The following is a 15,690-nucleotide window of genomic DNA, read 5'->3' as shown; positions in this document are numbered from 1 at the left end:
CTGAGACTCTACTGTAGTATAGAATAATTATTTACTATATCAAGTGTATATTGTTTGCATTAACTCTGATTATATTTGAATGTCTTTGAATGCAGAGTGGAGAGGCTGAACGTCAGTATAAAGGAACCATTGACTGCTTTATCAAGATATATGGCCAGGAAGGAATAAATGCCTTCTTTCGTGGGGCATTTTCAAATGTTCTTCGTGGGACAGGAGGTGCCTTGGTGCTAGTCCTTTACGACAAAATCAAGGAATTTCTTAATATTGATCCCTCATTAGGCCGGTCAACTGACTAAAGCCACTGATGATCTAATTTACCTGCATTGCACACACAGAGATAAAAATCTTATTGTTTTGAATATTGGCTTATTAATTACTATTCCACTTTGTAACAAGTCAGTGGTATTTCCTGTTACGATTTTAAAGCAACTTAACAGCATATGTTTTTTTTATAAAAGGTCATACTTACTTTTGTTACTTTCAAATAGCTCCTGCCTTTTGTTTCCTTTTCCAGTCTTTTCCTTGTGTCATTATCTTTACTGTCAAAATCAAGATTCTTGGATTTCATCTTGATGATAAGCAACTAAAGAGGGAAAGGAAACAATGAATGGCCTAGCCATACTTATCTATCATAGTTGATGGATGAGCTTGGGTTGCAATCCAGTTTTCTCAGAGCCAAGCCCAGTAGTGTTCATTGGAGTTTAACTTTTTTCTATTAGCAAGAAATAAGAGCTTTTCCAAGCAAAGTTAAAGAAAGTATAGACAGATTATAGCTCCTGTTAGTGTGAATTTATTCAGATTATTTTGTTCAATAGTTTGAATTAAGGGTGACTTGGAATGAGTGTACTGTAGTGTGCTATAGCAAAGTAATAATAGTTCTTTGCTAGGAGATTATGTTTTCCTTAAACTTTTCCAGTATCACAGAAGGAGAAAAAAGGGTGTGTATGTGAAGCAAAAGCTGGACATGTTCAGGTAAAGGATAGGTAAAACTATCTGGGAGTCTCAGTTATGCCTTTCCAAAGCAATAAAAAAGCATTAAAATGCAATAAACAGAGTAAAAGACAGTAAATCAGAATAAGACAGAGAAAGAGAATATTAAAACCTCAAAGATCACAAAAAGAAAGAAATTAAAGGAATACTCAGTTAAGAATCTACTAGTAAATCTGTATGTCTATGAAAAAAGAATATATTTCACCCATACTGGAAAGGTTTCTGAGCAGATATAAAGAACTCTACAGAGAAAGCATGATGTTTGTGTCACCATAGTCATCTTTCCAATAGACTCCTGCTTAATGTCCATTGATACTGGTCTCAGAAAAAAGGGTTCAGAAGATCTTATGATAATAATAAAGAACATGATTGTTTAGATAGTCTCATCTAAGGTTTTAAAACCAAAACCACCATTTAAATTGACTCTCATATACTAGGAACCAATAAAAATCTGTTGTTGATACCCATCCAGGGAAATAATCTTACTGTTGTATTCTGCATCAGATTTTTCAGAAGCAAATATCTGGAAAAAACATTTTAGCCCAGTTATGAGTAGAATATTAACCAGAGTTGGCCAGGCAATTGCTAGAAAATATCCCTTAAATTCTTAGCCACATATTAGGAATTAACATTTATTTGGTCAGTTTCATCCACACATTTTTTAATAATCTTTGTTCTGTAGAGTTTCATGATAAGGAAAATTATATAGATCCAAATAATCAGGATAAGCATCACCACCCATGACAAACAGGGTGAATAATACTGCAGGGGTCAATCAAATCAGGGATGGGTTTGTTTTTTCCTAAATTTAGTATGAAAAATTATGTATGCAACTGGAGTGGCAAATTTCTAATTCCAACATCGAATAGGATGGTAAAGAGAAAAGAAAATATTGGTTGTTCAATAGATGGTGGTAAGAAAAGTCATATGCCAGTCAACAAGCTTACAGTAAAATCTTTTTTCTCTTCATGCATCACCTGCATTCTCACAGATCAATGCCTGTGGTAATAACATGCTCAGTTAGCTGCACCCTGAAGTATGTTTGAGGAAGGATTGTAGGGGAATTTTTGTCAACCCCAACAGCTGAAGTTGCGTTTTTGGAACTGTGGCTGCAGGGTGTTCTCTCTCAGGGAAGACAAAGTTTATAAACAAGCAAGCAAGCAGTTTTATTAAGTTGGTTACAGACAGCATCTTCCTGTATACCATATTAGAAAAAAACAACATTGTCAAAAAGTAATTGGTTGATTTGAAAAAAGAGCAACTTCACCCTTAATCAAGAACAGTTATCACAAACTTGATGTTAAAAAGTATTTACAAATAAAACAATTTGCTTTATTTGCACAATATTCTTAATTATTATAATAATCCATGGGTTATAGGTTACAGTGGCTGCATTTACACAATGTGCTAAATCAGAATATATTTGGTTTTAGCTTATTGTGTGCTGACCCTGTGAACCTCTTGCTGCCAAAACCATTTTGATTTATAACTGGAACTAAAGTTGGGTTCACACATTGAATTAAGTCATGATTTGTTGAATAAAACACAGTTGTCTGGTTTTGTACTACATGTTTTTATATTACAGAAAAGGGCTGCATTCACATATGCTAAGATACTCTTTTTTACTCCGAAGTTTGTTGGAAAAAACAACTGGTTTCATATAGAGGTAGTCCTCGCTTAACGACAGTAATTGGGAGTGGAATTTCTGTCGCTAAGCTATGTGGTAATATACTGAGACATCACATGACTGTGCTGCTTAGTGATGGCAGTTCCAGCAGTCCCCAGTTACCATTGTTAAGCAAGGAGCGTGCAAGTCATTAAGCAGGGACCTCACTTGACTTCCTGACTTCCTGCCTGCTTCCCCATTGACTTCGCTTGTGGGAAGCCAGCAGGGAAGGTGGCAGTTTGGAATCACATGACCGCTGGACACTGCAACGGTTGGAACTTCAAGGACCTGTCGTAACTACCACTCATTCAGTGCTGTCGCAAGTTTGAATGGTTGCTGAACAAGTGGTCATTAAACAAGGAACACCTGAATAGCAAGTCAGGAAAAGTTGTATCTTTTCTGCCTGACATGCTACTATTAAAGGAACAAATGCCCTTCCACATGTTTTCAGTTGAAAAGTGGTGAGCTACAACAGAAGTTATAATTAACACAGACATGAAATAAGTCTAACTAACTATATTAACCTAATTATAAAAAGCTATAATTAATAAGCAATCATTGTTTAATCAACCAATATTGATGATAGCTGAAATCTTTAACTACTGTTGAACTTCTCCTACTGAAATTATTGTAATTAAGCTTGGGCAAAGAATAACAGTTACAATAGTTGAAACAATGTAAAAATACTCTATGAACAAATATTTCCCAGTCTGAAAATAATTATATGTACAAAGTATTACTAAGGATTAGGCTTAAACATTAAACAACTAAATAATTAAATAGGATTAAACAACTGCATATATAGATAGTCCTCATTTAGCAACTACAATTGGGATTGGCAACTCAGTCATTAAGCAAAGCAGTTGCTAAGTGAAACCACAACCATGCTTATGATCTTACTTCAGCTTTCCTTTGCTTTACAGACCTGCAAAGCTTGTTAATGCGAGGATTGGTTACAAATTTACTTTTTTTTATCACCATTGTAACTGAACAGTTGCTAAACGAGGCAGTTGCTAAACAAGGAGTACCTGTATGAATTTTTTAGAAGAAGATCCTTTGCATGCATAAAGAGAGGGACAATTTACATTAGAAATCTCATGTTACTCCATGAATATTTCTGGATAAGAGTTAATTGTTGGCTAACAGAAGGGATTAATCCCAATCCAGAGAAAGTTCATTTTCTTAAATGTGAAAGAAAATAATGTGACATGTTATGAATTATTATTACTCTATTTATGGCTTTCTGTCCATAGGACAATTAACTTCCTAAAATAAAATCTACATAATTAAAAATAGCTAAAGACAGCTAAAACTATTCTTACTATTCTCACTAATAGTTAGCTGAACTGGTAAGTCAATTGTACCACTGATTTTTTTTCTTAAAACTCTTTGATTTCAGCATGTTAAACATTTTACTGCTACAAGTAATTAAGATCTCTTAAAAAGTAAACGTCCGGTTCTAGGCTGCAGAAATCCAGATGATAAATAAATTGCCAAAGGGCAGCAAAGAGGTAGGACTTGCTGTATCTCTTTGTGGCTCAGAAATGATAGCCCCAGTAAGGAGGAGCTTATTTCCTAGTAAACACAGATTGGAATGCATGGGTCCAATATTGTCATGCGCTGCCTACCTCCGAGTAACACACAGACACTGATTCTGTTGAAGCAGGCTCTGGTTTATTCGTAGTGTAGATACAGTGGTAGAAAAAAGCTGAGAGTGACAGGAGCGCGCCGGTGCGGGGTTTAAATACCCCGCGCCGGTCAGCGCCCCCTCACTCGCGGTTACGTCACCCCCCCTTTGTCCAACATGCTGTCTTGCCGGTAGGTGAGGGGTTGCGAGGCCCCGCTGGCGCTCCGGGATCGCCCATCATCGGTTTCCCTATTCCTCCGGTGATTGCTGTCAGCTGGGCGATCTCCGTTGCGCTAGCGCTAACAGCTTGGGTGTGCCTCGTGATCCGCTTATCCATTGTATCTTGTTCTTTAGTCTTTGTAAGTTGATGGCTACTTATCTTGAGCCCCTTCCCCTGTTTCCTTGTTATTGTCATGTGTGCCATTGCGCTGATGTCTTCAGCTCAACGGCACTCATGACAAATATGATGCATGTTTACTTGGCATATGTCCATTAAAGTCCGTTTTTTTTCCTGGATCAAGACTTTTGATTCCTCGAATTAGCATCATTCTTCCTATTCATTCAGGTGACGGCAACATTTCTTCTGATGTTGAATATGTTACACAATACAGTTGAACAAAACAAACCAGAGTTTGTAGATTTAACAGAATATGAAACTGTATTGCAAACCTGAACTGTCAATACAGAGAATTAGCACTTGAAGTAAATCAAAAAGTTGGATTCAGAGCCAAATATACAAAATGGGAATATGCTCAGTTGGACATACACAAAAACAATTTCCATTTAAGAAAAATGTCTAGTAGCTCTGAGAAGCATCAGACAAGTAGAATCCAAAACAACAAAACACATTAGCTACAGCTATGGGTTGTCAGCCAAGTCCCATAGCCTTCTGCCTGTCCCCAGTCTACTTGGTCTGTTATTCATTTTCTGGTTGCTACTGCTGGTTCACTTGGTGCTACCTGAGAGAACAAGGAGTTTTATTTATTTAATTTGTATGGCTGCCCATCTCAACAAGTGACTCTGGGCAGTGAATAATCATTAAACAAATTAAAAACCAATTATCATAATACAAAAATTAAAATGCACATAGCAGCTGAGGAGAATGTTACAGTCCATGGTTTTTAACACAATCAGGAGATGTGACCCTTCACACACTTGGGGCCCCAGGCCTAGGCACATAACCAGATCTTATGAAAGGGCAGCAGGGTCAGGACCATCCTGATCTCCAGAGGGAGGATGTTCCATAAGGCTGGTGCTATGGCAGAGAAGACACGCTTCCTGGACAAAAAGTCTTCATGTACACTCTTTTCTCCCTGAAAAGAAAGAGGGCCAGCCAGCAAGCAACAGCAAGATGATGCTGTCAAGGTAATGCATGCTATATGCCAGCAAATTTGGAAAACACAAGAATGGCCATCAGATTGGAAAAAATCAACTTATATCCCCATACCAAAAAAGGGAAACACTAAAGAATGTTCAAACTATCGAACAGTGGCACTCATTTCACATGCCAGTAAGGTAATGCTCAAGATCCTGCAAGGTAGACCTCAGCAATTCATGGAGCGAGAATTGCCAGATGTACAAGCTGGGTTTAGAAAAGGCAGAGGAACTAGGGACCAAATTGCCAATACCCGATGGATAATGGAAAAAGCCAGGGAGTTTCAGAAAAACCTCTATTTCTGTTTTATTGACTATTCTAAAGCCTTTGACTGTGTGGACCACAACCAATTGTGGCAAGTTCTTAGCGGTATGGGGATACCAAGTCATCTTGTATGCCTCCTGAAGAATCTGTATAACGACCAAGTAGCAACAGTAAGAACAGACCACGGAACAACGGACTGGTTTAAGATTGGGAAAGGAGTACGGCAGGGCTGTATACTCTCACCCTGCCTATTCAACTTGTAGGCAGGACACATCATGTGACGTGCTGGGCTTGAGGAATCCAAGGCTGGAGTTAAAATCGCTGGAAGAAACATTAACAATCTCAGATATGCAGATGATACCACTTTGATGGCTGAAAGTGAAGAGGAACTGAGGAGCCTTATGATGAAGGTGAAAGAAGAAAGTGCTAAAGCTGGCTTGCAGCTAAACCTCAAAAAAAAAAGATTATGGCAACCAGCTTGATTGATAACTGGCAAATAGAGGGAGAAATCGTAGAAGCAGTGAAAGACTTTGTATTTCTAGGTGCGAAGATTACTGCAGATGCTGACTGCAGTCAGGAAATCAGAAGACGCTTAATCCTTGGGAGAAGAGCAATGACCAATCTCGATAAAATAGTTAAGAGCAGAGACATCACACTGACAACAAAGGTCCGCATAGTTAAAGCAATGGTGTTCCCCGTAGTAACATATGGCTGCGAGAGCTGGACCATAAGGAAGGCTGAGAGAAGGAAGATCGATGCTTTTGAACTGTGGTGTTGGAGGAAAATTCTGAGAGTGCCTTGGACTGCAAGAAGATCAAACCAGTCCATCCTCCAGGAAATAAAGCCAGACTGCTCACTTGTGGGAATGATATTAAAGGCCAAACTGAAATACTTTGGCCACATAATGAGAAGACAGGACACCCTGGAGAAGATGCTGATGCTAGGGAGAGTGGAAGGCAAAAGGAAGAGGGGCTGACCAAGGGCAAGATGGATGGATGATATTCTAGAGGTGACGGACTCGTCCCTGGGGGAGTTGGGGGTGTTGACTGACAGGAAGCTCTGGCGTGGGCTGGTCCATGAAGTCACGAAGAGTCGGAAGTGACTAAACGAATAAACAACAACAAGCTCAGGTAATGGGAGTTGCACCTAGGGTACACATTAGAATAGTGCAAGCCATGGTATTCCTTATGACTCTCTGTGGAACCAAAAGTTGAACTTTGGAGAAGCAGGATAGGAAGAGTATTGATGCCTCTGAAATTTGGTGTTGTAGAAGACTCATGTGGACAGCCAAGAAGAAAAACTATGGATCATCAAACAAATCAACCCAGAATTCTCACTCAAGGAACACATCAGCTCAAATTATTCTACTCTGAGCACATTATGTGAAGACCTAGTTCCCTAGAGAAGGCTCAAATGCTGGAAAGGTGGAAAGAAAAGACGAGGACAACCAGCAGCAAGGTAGATGGACTTGGTTACAATGGTGATAACTGCACTATTGGAAGACCTGAAAGATCAGGTGAGGGACAGATCATCATGGAGAAAATCTATTTGTGTGGTTGCTAAGAATTGACACCAACTTGATCGTACATAATTATCAATCAGTGCACATGTCCTGTACTCCTGTCTTGTATATACTCATCATTTCCAATACATTGAGATAATGTTCTGTTGTTTTCATTGTTCTGTTTTTATTCTTTGTATATATTGTTTGATTCTTTTGTGAGCTGCCTAGAGTTTGGTTTTAAGATGGGTGACTACACAGATGTTTAAATAAAATAAATATTATAATTACTTATATTTTTTATTTCCTATTTTGACATGTTCATTTAACAGTCAATTACTTTGATGCTGATTTGATATTTCTTTCCTGGGTCCTATTCAATCAGAGAACCAGGGATGTAAAATGCGAAGAAAGTAAAATATTTGTAGGATGGTAATAGTTTTTGGTCATATAACTGCAAACTGCCCCGTAATCGTATTTGGTGCTTCTACTGGTCGGGCCTCTGTTGTTTCAGATCATTGTTTTTCCAGGTCCTCCGAGGGCGAAAACTCAGTAGCCGCAATTCCGAACTCTGGCCCTTAGATGGCGACCGAGACAAGCCCTTTTCCCACTCTTCTCATCCTGTTTCCAGATCTTTCTGGAACTCCGGGAGGCCACCCGAGGACTCGCGGAAACTGCCGAAGACCCAGCCGGAGTTTCGCGGCGTCCTCGCCTGGCGACCAGCCGCGCCTGCGCAGAGGAGAGGAAGTGCCGGTTGGCGGCTGTTGCTCCGCAGTGGGAGAACGAGCGAGCGACGCGCTAAGGCGCCGTCTCCCCGCCGCGAGCACTGTCCCGCGAGGGCCCGCCACAGCAACGCGGAGGGAGGGGTGAGAAAAAAAGCGGACCGCACCCGCCGCAGCCATGTCTGTGGTGGGCATCGACCTGGGCTTCCAGAACTGCTACATCGCGGTGGCGCGGAGCGGCGGCATCGAGACCATCGCCAACGAGTACAGCGACCGCTGCACCCCGTGAGTCCTAGCCTTCCAACCGTCATTTGGGAACAGCCTCCGCTCCGAAGGAATTAACGGCCGCTCACGCTTTTTCCGTTGGCTCACTACCTGGCAGCCTCCGCCTCATGAAACCATTTAAGGAGCCTTCCCCCGAACAGTGCTGGGCTATGTTTCAGCTCCACCTACCTGGAAATCGCTAGGTTGGGGAAGGGCCGGTTGGAATTACAGGCTTCTTTCCCTTTCCTAGTCAAGTGTCCTGAGCCTATCCTTCCAGGCTCGTCATGGTGCCCTCTTGGGGGGCTGTTTATTGATTTATTGAATTTAGATGTCACCGCATCTTATTACTCTTGATGGTTAACCTTGCTTTCCCTGAATTACCACAGGGTTTTATTCTCGTATTCTATTATGACACGATTTCTTAACTATAGTTTATAGAATAATAACAGGCAGCTGATTTTGCCCAGGATTCTGAAATATTACCATGGTTTACAAACAACAGGTGGGTTCACACAACACCCTAAATCATGGCTCAGAGTGGTGTATGAACTTAGAAAGAAGCTGCTATGTATCAGCATGCAGCATTTATCCTGTACTGAGTGATTTCAGTGTTGTCAAATTAGCCATTTTTCAGCTTTGTGGTAGCTGGGTTTATTGAACTCTAGCTCATTCTTAACTGGTCCTACTAGGGAGGACAGTGAGGATTAGAGCCAGCAAATAGGGAGGATCATTATATTGAAATAAGACTTTTCCAGAAGTTTCTTGATCAGTCTTAACCTGGAAAAGCCAGGAATTTTGTTGGCACCATTTTCTACACAAAACATGTGATGCTGAATTTTCTTTCTTGATTGGTGCCTGAGGTTATCCAAATGTTTTAGAATTCCAACTTCCAGAATCAAATAGTTTTGGGGGCTTTGGATTGGAGAAATAGACTTTATCTCTTTCCAGAAAGATTTTTCTTCTTCCTTTGCACTTTAGTGAATAAGCTTGGGTTTTAGCAGTACAGTAATCTTCAGCCTTGATAGGTTTGGAACTAATTCACCATGAGCTTTGGCCTTCATGAGAGGAGCCCACTTAAACATTTTTTCTTACTTATTTAAATGCATACAAGTATTGTCATCCTATTTTTGTTATTTTCCCTTCTCGTTCTCTTGTCGGATTCTTTTTTTAAAATGAGAATTACATACCTAAAATATTGTAGCTCTGCTGGTTGTGTGTAGCCCTGTTATAAACTATAATAACCCCTATTCTGAAGATTATAATATCTAATAATCCCGTAACAATTTTTCCACTTTTGCCCATTGCCATTTTTTATCCATCCATCACAATAGCATTGAAACAGAAGAGCTTTCAGTTTTTGCAAATAGTTCCATGATTTAGCATTTCTTTCTGAACCTCAAAATAATTGTAATTTGTCTCTGCAGCAGCCAAAAATATTATAGTTGAGGGCAATTCAGGTCACAGTAATATGCAGCAGTTTTGCAGGTTCATCCTCTGAAATAAGCATGCTGCAGCTTATGTAGATGAAAGGAAAAAGCTAGATAGATAGGGTAAAAGAAGTTAGCCAATTTTTTCATCATTTCTGTTTTTCAGCATTCTTCCCTTTTGCCTGACTTGTTATTACTTGTTCTAGTGCCTCACCTAACAGGCATGGAGGGTGGTACCCGGAAAGAGATGATGTACTGTATAGATAATTACAGAGTATTTCAGGAGTAGGTAGAAATTGTTCACTCTTCCTTGCTTCCATTTACCAGGAGTTGTAAATGGGCACCATTTCTTTGTAGATTTAGTGAAGTAGAAAATTTGCATAATCAAAAGCACAAAAGAACAAAAATTCTTTGTCCCTTTGAAAAACAATATTTGTCCAAGCAAAGACTCCAGCTACTGTTTTCTTTAGTTAAATTTAGCAAAAAGTTAATGGTGATAATGAACTGGGTATGCAAAAACAGAATGGTGTGTGTATGTATGAGAGGGAGAGTGTGTGTGTGAATGAATGAATGAATGAATGAATGAATGAATGAATGAATTTGCTGGATCAGGCCAAAGATCCATCTGCTCCTTGTATTCCAAAACTCAGAAACAGGACTTGAAAATAATGGGCTTTCTTCTGTTTGGCCTTACCAACCTTACTCCTAGAAAGATGCTACCTTGCTATATCTGGAGGCTGATAGCTGTTATCTGCTCCTGGAGTTTACAGTGTTGTATAAAGAAATAAGAAATACTTCCTTAAGAATTTAACTTGTTGCTTTGGATTTTATGATCTTGAATAATTTGGAAACATTGTAAAATTCAGTAGTTCATGGTTATCCTTAAATCCAGATCAGTAACAAGTGTCCAACATTGCTGATTCTCATACAAATCTTTGTAAATTCCACTTCTATTATCTTCATTTTTTATTTTCTGAAGGTGAAATAAAATATTGGTGAGATAAGATTTGCCTTCGCAGAGGGGCTGCTTAAGTTTCTTGGGTGGGTTCTTTGCTCTGTAGAATCAGATTAGTTTCTTCCTTTACCATCATCACCTTCCATTATTAAATAGCAGGTTTGTTTTGTATTGATTCCCTTGAGTCAAGCTCAACTTTTGTGGACAAAACTTCCCAGTCTAGTTTACAGGATTGGGATTTATGTACAGTTGTAATTGAAATTATTCAACCCCCATTGCAAATCAGGTTGATCATCAAAATGTACAGACTTTCAGCTGTTTGCAATGAACAAATCAAACAAAAGCAATTGAAATAGAACTCAACGAATACTTCAAGTGGTGTCCCCAAATTCAACTGAAAATGCAACTTATAATGACTTCTTCAATCTCAAAATCATTCAACCCTCTGAATAGAATCCATCACAACAGCACACATACAGTATGCAAAACAGGTGTTGTCTCAAGCACACCTCATGCAACTAATCAAGGGCTTCATTAGTTGCACCAGGTGTGCTTGAGCTGGAACACATGAAATACCTGAACTGGCTAGGGGTTTGTTGAGTGTCACATTTGACTGCATGGTAGAAATACAATATGGCTTAGTCAAAAAGAATGGTCCAGAAAGGTAAGAGAAGAGATCATCGCCCTTCACAAACAAGGAACAGGATACAGAAGGATAGCGAAGGCACTGAATGTTCCTAGAGACACCGTTGGAAGCATAGTTCTCAAGTTCAAAGTTAAAGGAACAGTGGTTACACTACCTGGACGGGGCAGAAAAAGGAAGCTGTCAATGGCTGCAACCAGATTTCTGAGAAGGCAGGTGGAGAGAAACCCTCGAGTGACTGCAAAAGACCTGCAGCAAGACTTGGTGGCAACAGGCACAGGTTTCAGTGAGCGCAGTAAGGTGCGTACTAAACACAGAAGGTTTCCATGCCAGAACTCCAAGACGTACACCGCTGCTGACCCAAAAGCACAAAAAACAATTTGGCTCCAATATACTCAAAATCATATAAATAAGCCACAGAAGTTTTGGGATTCTGTTCTGTGGAGCGATGAAGCAAAACTGGAACTTTTCAGCCCGATGTATGGAGGAAGAAGAATGAAGCATACGCTGAAAAGAACACTCTGCCTACAGTTAAGCGTGGTGGTGGCATGGTGATGCTCTGGGGCTGCTTTGCATCCTCTGGCACTGGAAACCTGCAGCGTGTGGACAGCAAGATGGATTCATTGAAGTATCAGGAAATCCTAGGAGAAAACGTCATGCCATCTGTAAGTAAGCTGAAGCTTGCGTGTCATTGGACCTTCCAACAGGACAATGATCCCAAGCATACCTCAAATTCCACTAAGGCTTGGATGCAGAAGTAGTCCTGGAAGATTCTTCAGTGGCCATCACAGTCACCTGACTTGAACCCCATAGGAAATGTCTGGTGGGATTTGAAGAAGGCGGTTGCAGCATGCAAACCCAAGAATATTACTGAACTGGAGGCCGTTGCTCATGAGGAATGGGCTAAGATTCCTCAGGAGCACTGCCAGAAGCTGGTGTCTGGCTATGCATCTCATTTGCAGCAGGTCATAACAGCAAAAGGGTGCTCTACTAAGTACTGAAGATGCTTGTGATGAAGAGGTTGAATAATTTTGAGGCTGGAGAAGTCATTATAAATTGCATTTTCAGTTGACTTTGGGGATATCACTTGAAGCATTTGTTGTGTCGAGCTATTTCAATTGCTTTTGTCTGATTTGTTCATCGCAAACAGCTGAAAGTCTGCATATTGACAATCAACCTGATTTGCAATGGGGGTTGAATAATTTCGATTACCACTGTATATCTGTGCTTAATGGATACAGGAGTTTCAGATGCCTTTATTCTGTTCCCAAATTGATGAGTTTTTCCACATCCCTGTAGGTAACAATTTGATTTTTTTCATGCACATTTATAAAGTATCTGTTGTATTTCAGAGCTTGTATATCTTTGGGATCCAAAGCCCGGACTATTGGAAATGCAGCAAAAAGCCAGGTAAACATAACTTTATAGTTATTTTAATGAAAGTTTTCATTTTACTCAGCAGCACTTCTTAAATTTTCATCAGAATATTCTATTTATTCCAAAAAATTCCTTTTATTTATTTATTTAATTTTTACCCCACCTTTATTATTTTTATAAATAACTTAAGGCAGCAAACATACCTAATACTCCCTCCTCCTGTTTTCCCCACAACAACAACCCTGTGAGGTGAGTTGGGCTGAGAGAGAGGCCCAAAGTCACCCAGCCGGCTTTCATGCCTAAGGCAGGACTAGAACTCACAGACTCCTGGTTTCTATCCCATTGCCTTAACCACTAGACCAAACTTGTTAATCTAAAGCATTGATAACATTATTAGTGGACACTGTGAACTTAGGTATTTGTGTCTTGCATAAAACAAAATCTTGCTTACTATAGTAAGGAATTAGAAATGCTTAATATATTCATATTAAGTGTATCAGTCTTTACTAGTGATAATAAAACTATTGGAAAACTGTAAGATGAAAGGAGCTTTAATATGAACATGCAAAATTAATATCTTAATATTATTTTGGCAGATTATCACAAATATTAAGAATACAATACATGGATTTAAAAAGCTGCATGGGAGAGCATTTGATGATCCTTTTATAAAGGCTGAGAGATACAAACTGCCATATGAGCTTCAGAAATTACCTAATGGGAGTGTAGGAGTGAAGGTGAGCATGGTACCTTCTGTAATGATACCTGCTGTCGGATATGCAAAACAGTAAATGTTAAGATCTGGTCCTTCTAATTTACCTCAGTAAATAGAGATTGCTGATGGGATAAACAAATGCAACATCTCTGCCAACTTGAGTCCGTACTATGGATTCTAGTTTATTTATTAATTTATTTGGGTTTTTTTAAATACTCTAGGTACGCTATTTGGATGAAGAGAGATTATTTGCTATTGAACAAGTTACTGGAATGCTATTGGTTAAGCTTAAGGAGACATCAGAAAGTGCACTTAAAAAGCCTGTAGCTGATTGTGTCATTTCAGTAAGTTTTCATAATGATATAGGTATTTGAAAGTAATAATGTTATACTTCATTTGGAATTATTAGAATGTAATATGTTCCTGAAAAGACAGCACTATAAGCTAATAAAGTTTTGTTTTCTTGAATATTCTTGCCTGTTTCTCAGTTACTGATAATGCTTGCAGAAATGTGTAAACAATAGACAGTTGTAGACATAGTACACTTGATAAGCTGAAGTCTGCCCAAATACAGGTTTAGGGTGTTCATGACAAGTGCTTAAGAAATGTGCTGAAAATTAGTTGCTTTGGGGCAAAATGGATGGTTATGAAGAACAATTAGCATTGTCCCTCCCCTCATTGTTTTGTGACCAGCATTTCACGAAACTCACATATATTGTTGATAACATTATTTTGCAAGACACTTACATAATTACCAAATAATACATGAAGTTTTGCACCTAAATTGCTTAATTAGATAGCAGCTTATATTTGTTGCAGGTAGAGGGCTTCCTCAAAGCATTATGTCTAAAGGACTATTCATGAATCATTCCTTGAAATTAAAATGTAGACTGCTACTCAGCTCCCCTTCTCTTCCCATCCTAGCATTTTGTGGAGAAGCAAAAGCTGAAAATAGGAAACATGTACAGGCAGAATATATGTCCTTCTGCAGCACAGAGATCTAATTTGGTTCAGGACCTCACAGAGCCATAGAATTAGTCCGACCAATCCAGTGCTAACATTTGTAATCTAATACATTTTAATTAGCCTATTAATACCGAAACATTGGATTAATTGGTATAAATATATTTAAATTGCATACAGTGCTTCAAGGTTACAATTAAGTTTTTGTAGTAGGACATAAGCCATTTATCTTGTAGAAAACATGTTAGGAAGATGAATATGGTGAAATTAATTTAATAGAAAAACATTTTTCCACAGATCCCAAGCTTTTTTACTGATGCTGAGAGAAGGTCTGTGATAGCAGCAGTGCAAGTGGCAGGTTTAAATTGCTTGAGACTAATGAATGAAACTACAGCAGGTAAATATATGTTTTAATTGTTATATAGTAGTTTTGCTTTTAAATCAAATTCAAATAAAAGTATATAACATAACCACCTAGTGAGATTATGCAGTATACAACTAAATACTGGGTACCTTATTCACAAGTAAACTGTCCTCCAGTATGAGTGGTTTCTACTAAAATACGTATTGTAAATTCTTGGAGCGATATTAATGTATATCTGCTTGGCAATCTACTCACCATAATAAGTTCAATAGGACTAATACCACAATAGATATTTCTAGGATAGCAGTTGATAAATTTATATAATGCTTTGGATTCCAATCTTGAAAGCTGGTTCTAATTATTTTATGTAATTTGTGACATTAATAGTGTACCACAAATCATTTGGCTTAAATATACATACTGTTATTTGCTCACCATTTTTATAAGGAAAGACTGCAACAGGGAAAGTTTTTAAAGTTATTTCAAAATATTTTGGTGATTAGTGACAGTGTTACTAGTTCCCTTCAAAAATAGTATGACGAAAGAAACTTATATAAATTTTTAAAAGTAATGATTTTACTCCTTGCCTTGAGTTGCATGATCTGGGCAAATTCTTCAAATTATGCCAATTTTTTTTAACTGTAAGTAATTTCAATGACTTGTAATGAATACTGTCAGAACATATGTAAGAGAAATGAACATTCTGGGACATCTTATAATTTGGCAATGTTAACAGAAAAAACAAATGACATTTTGAATATTTTGGATCAGTCTTGACATGTGAAATTCCTATAAACTTTATTAACAGAATATTGTGTCTGATTTAATAAAGTAATT

General features: G+C 38.5%; 2 protein-coding genes across 2 annotated transcripts in view; both read left to right on the top strand.

Annotated features, from left to right (window-relative positions):
* Window positions 1-2,513, top strand: part of SLC25A31 (solute carrier family 25 member 31) — a 33,253-nt gene extending 30,740 nt beyond the window's left edge. The window contains exon 6 of the mRNA XM_063309802.1: window positions 96-2,513. Within this exon, the coding sequence (XP_063165872.1) occupies window positions 96-296 (201 nt within the window). The 3' untranslated portion in view covers window positions 297-2,513. The remainder of the gene's footprint in view (window positions 1-95) is intronic.
* Window positions 2,514-8,169: 5,656 nt separating this feature from the next.
* Window positions 8,170-15,690, top strand: part of HSPA4L (heat shock protein family A (Hsp70) member 4 like) — a 48,845-nt gene continuing 41,324 nt past the window's right edge. Inside the window, exons 1-5 of the mRNA XM_063310689.1 lie at window positions 8,170-8,430; window positions 12,787-12,844; window positions 13,408-13,548; window positions 13,748-13,870; window positions 14,787-14,886. Coding sequence (XP_063166759.1) covers window positions 8,324-8,430; window positions 12,787-12,844; window positions 13,408-13,548; window positions 13,748-13,870; window positions 14,787-14,886 — 529 coding nt within the window. The 5' untranslated portion in view covers window positions 8,170-8,323. The remainder of the gene's footprint in view (window positions 8,431-12,786; window positions 12,845-13,407; window positions 13,549-13,747; window positions 13,871-14,786; window positions 14,887-15,690) is intronic.

The sequence above is a fragment of the Candoia aspera genome, chromosome 8 (genome assembly GCF_035149785.1).
Source record: "Candoia aspera isolate rCanAsp1 chromosome 8, rCanAsp1.hap2, whole genome shotgun sequence".
NCBI classification, from domain to species: domain Eukaryota; kingdom Metazoa; phylum Chordata; class Lepidosauria; order Squamata; family Boidae; genus Candoia; species Candoia aspera.
This window is presented reverse-complemented; position numbering and strand designations above follow the sequence as displayed.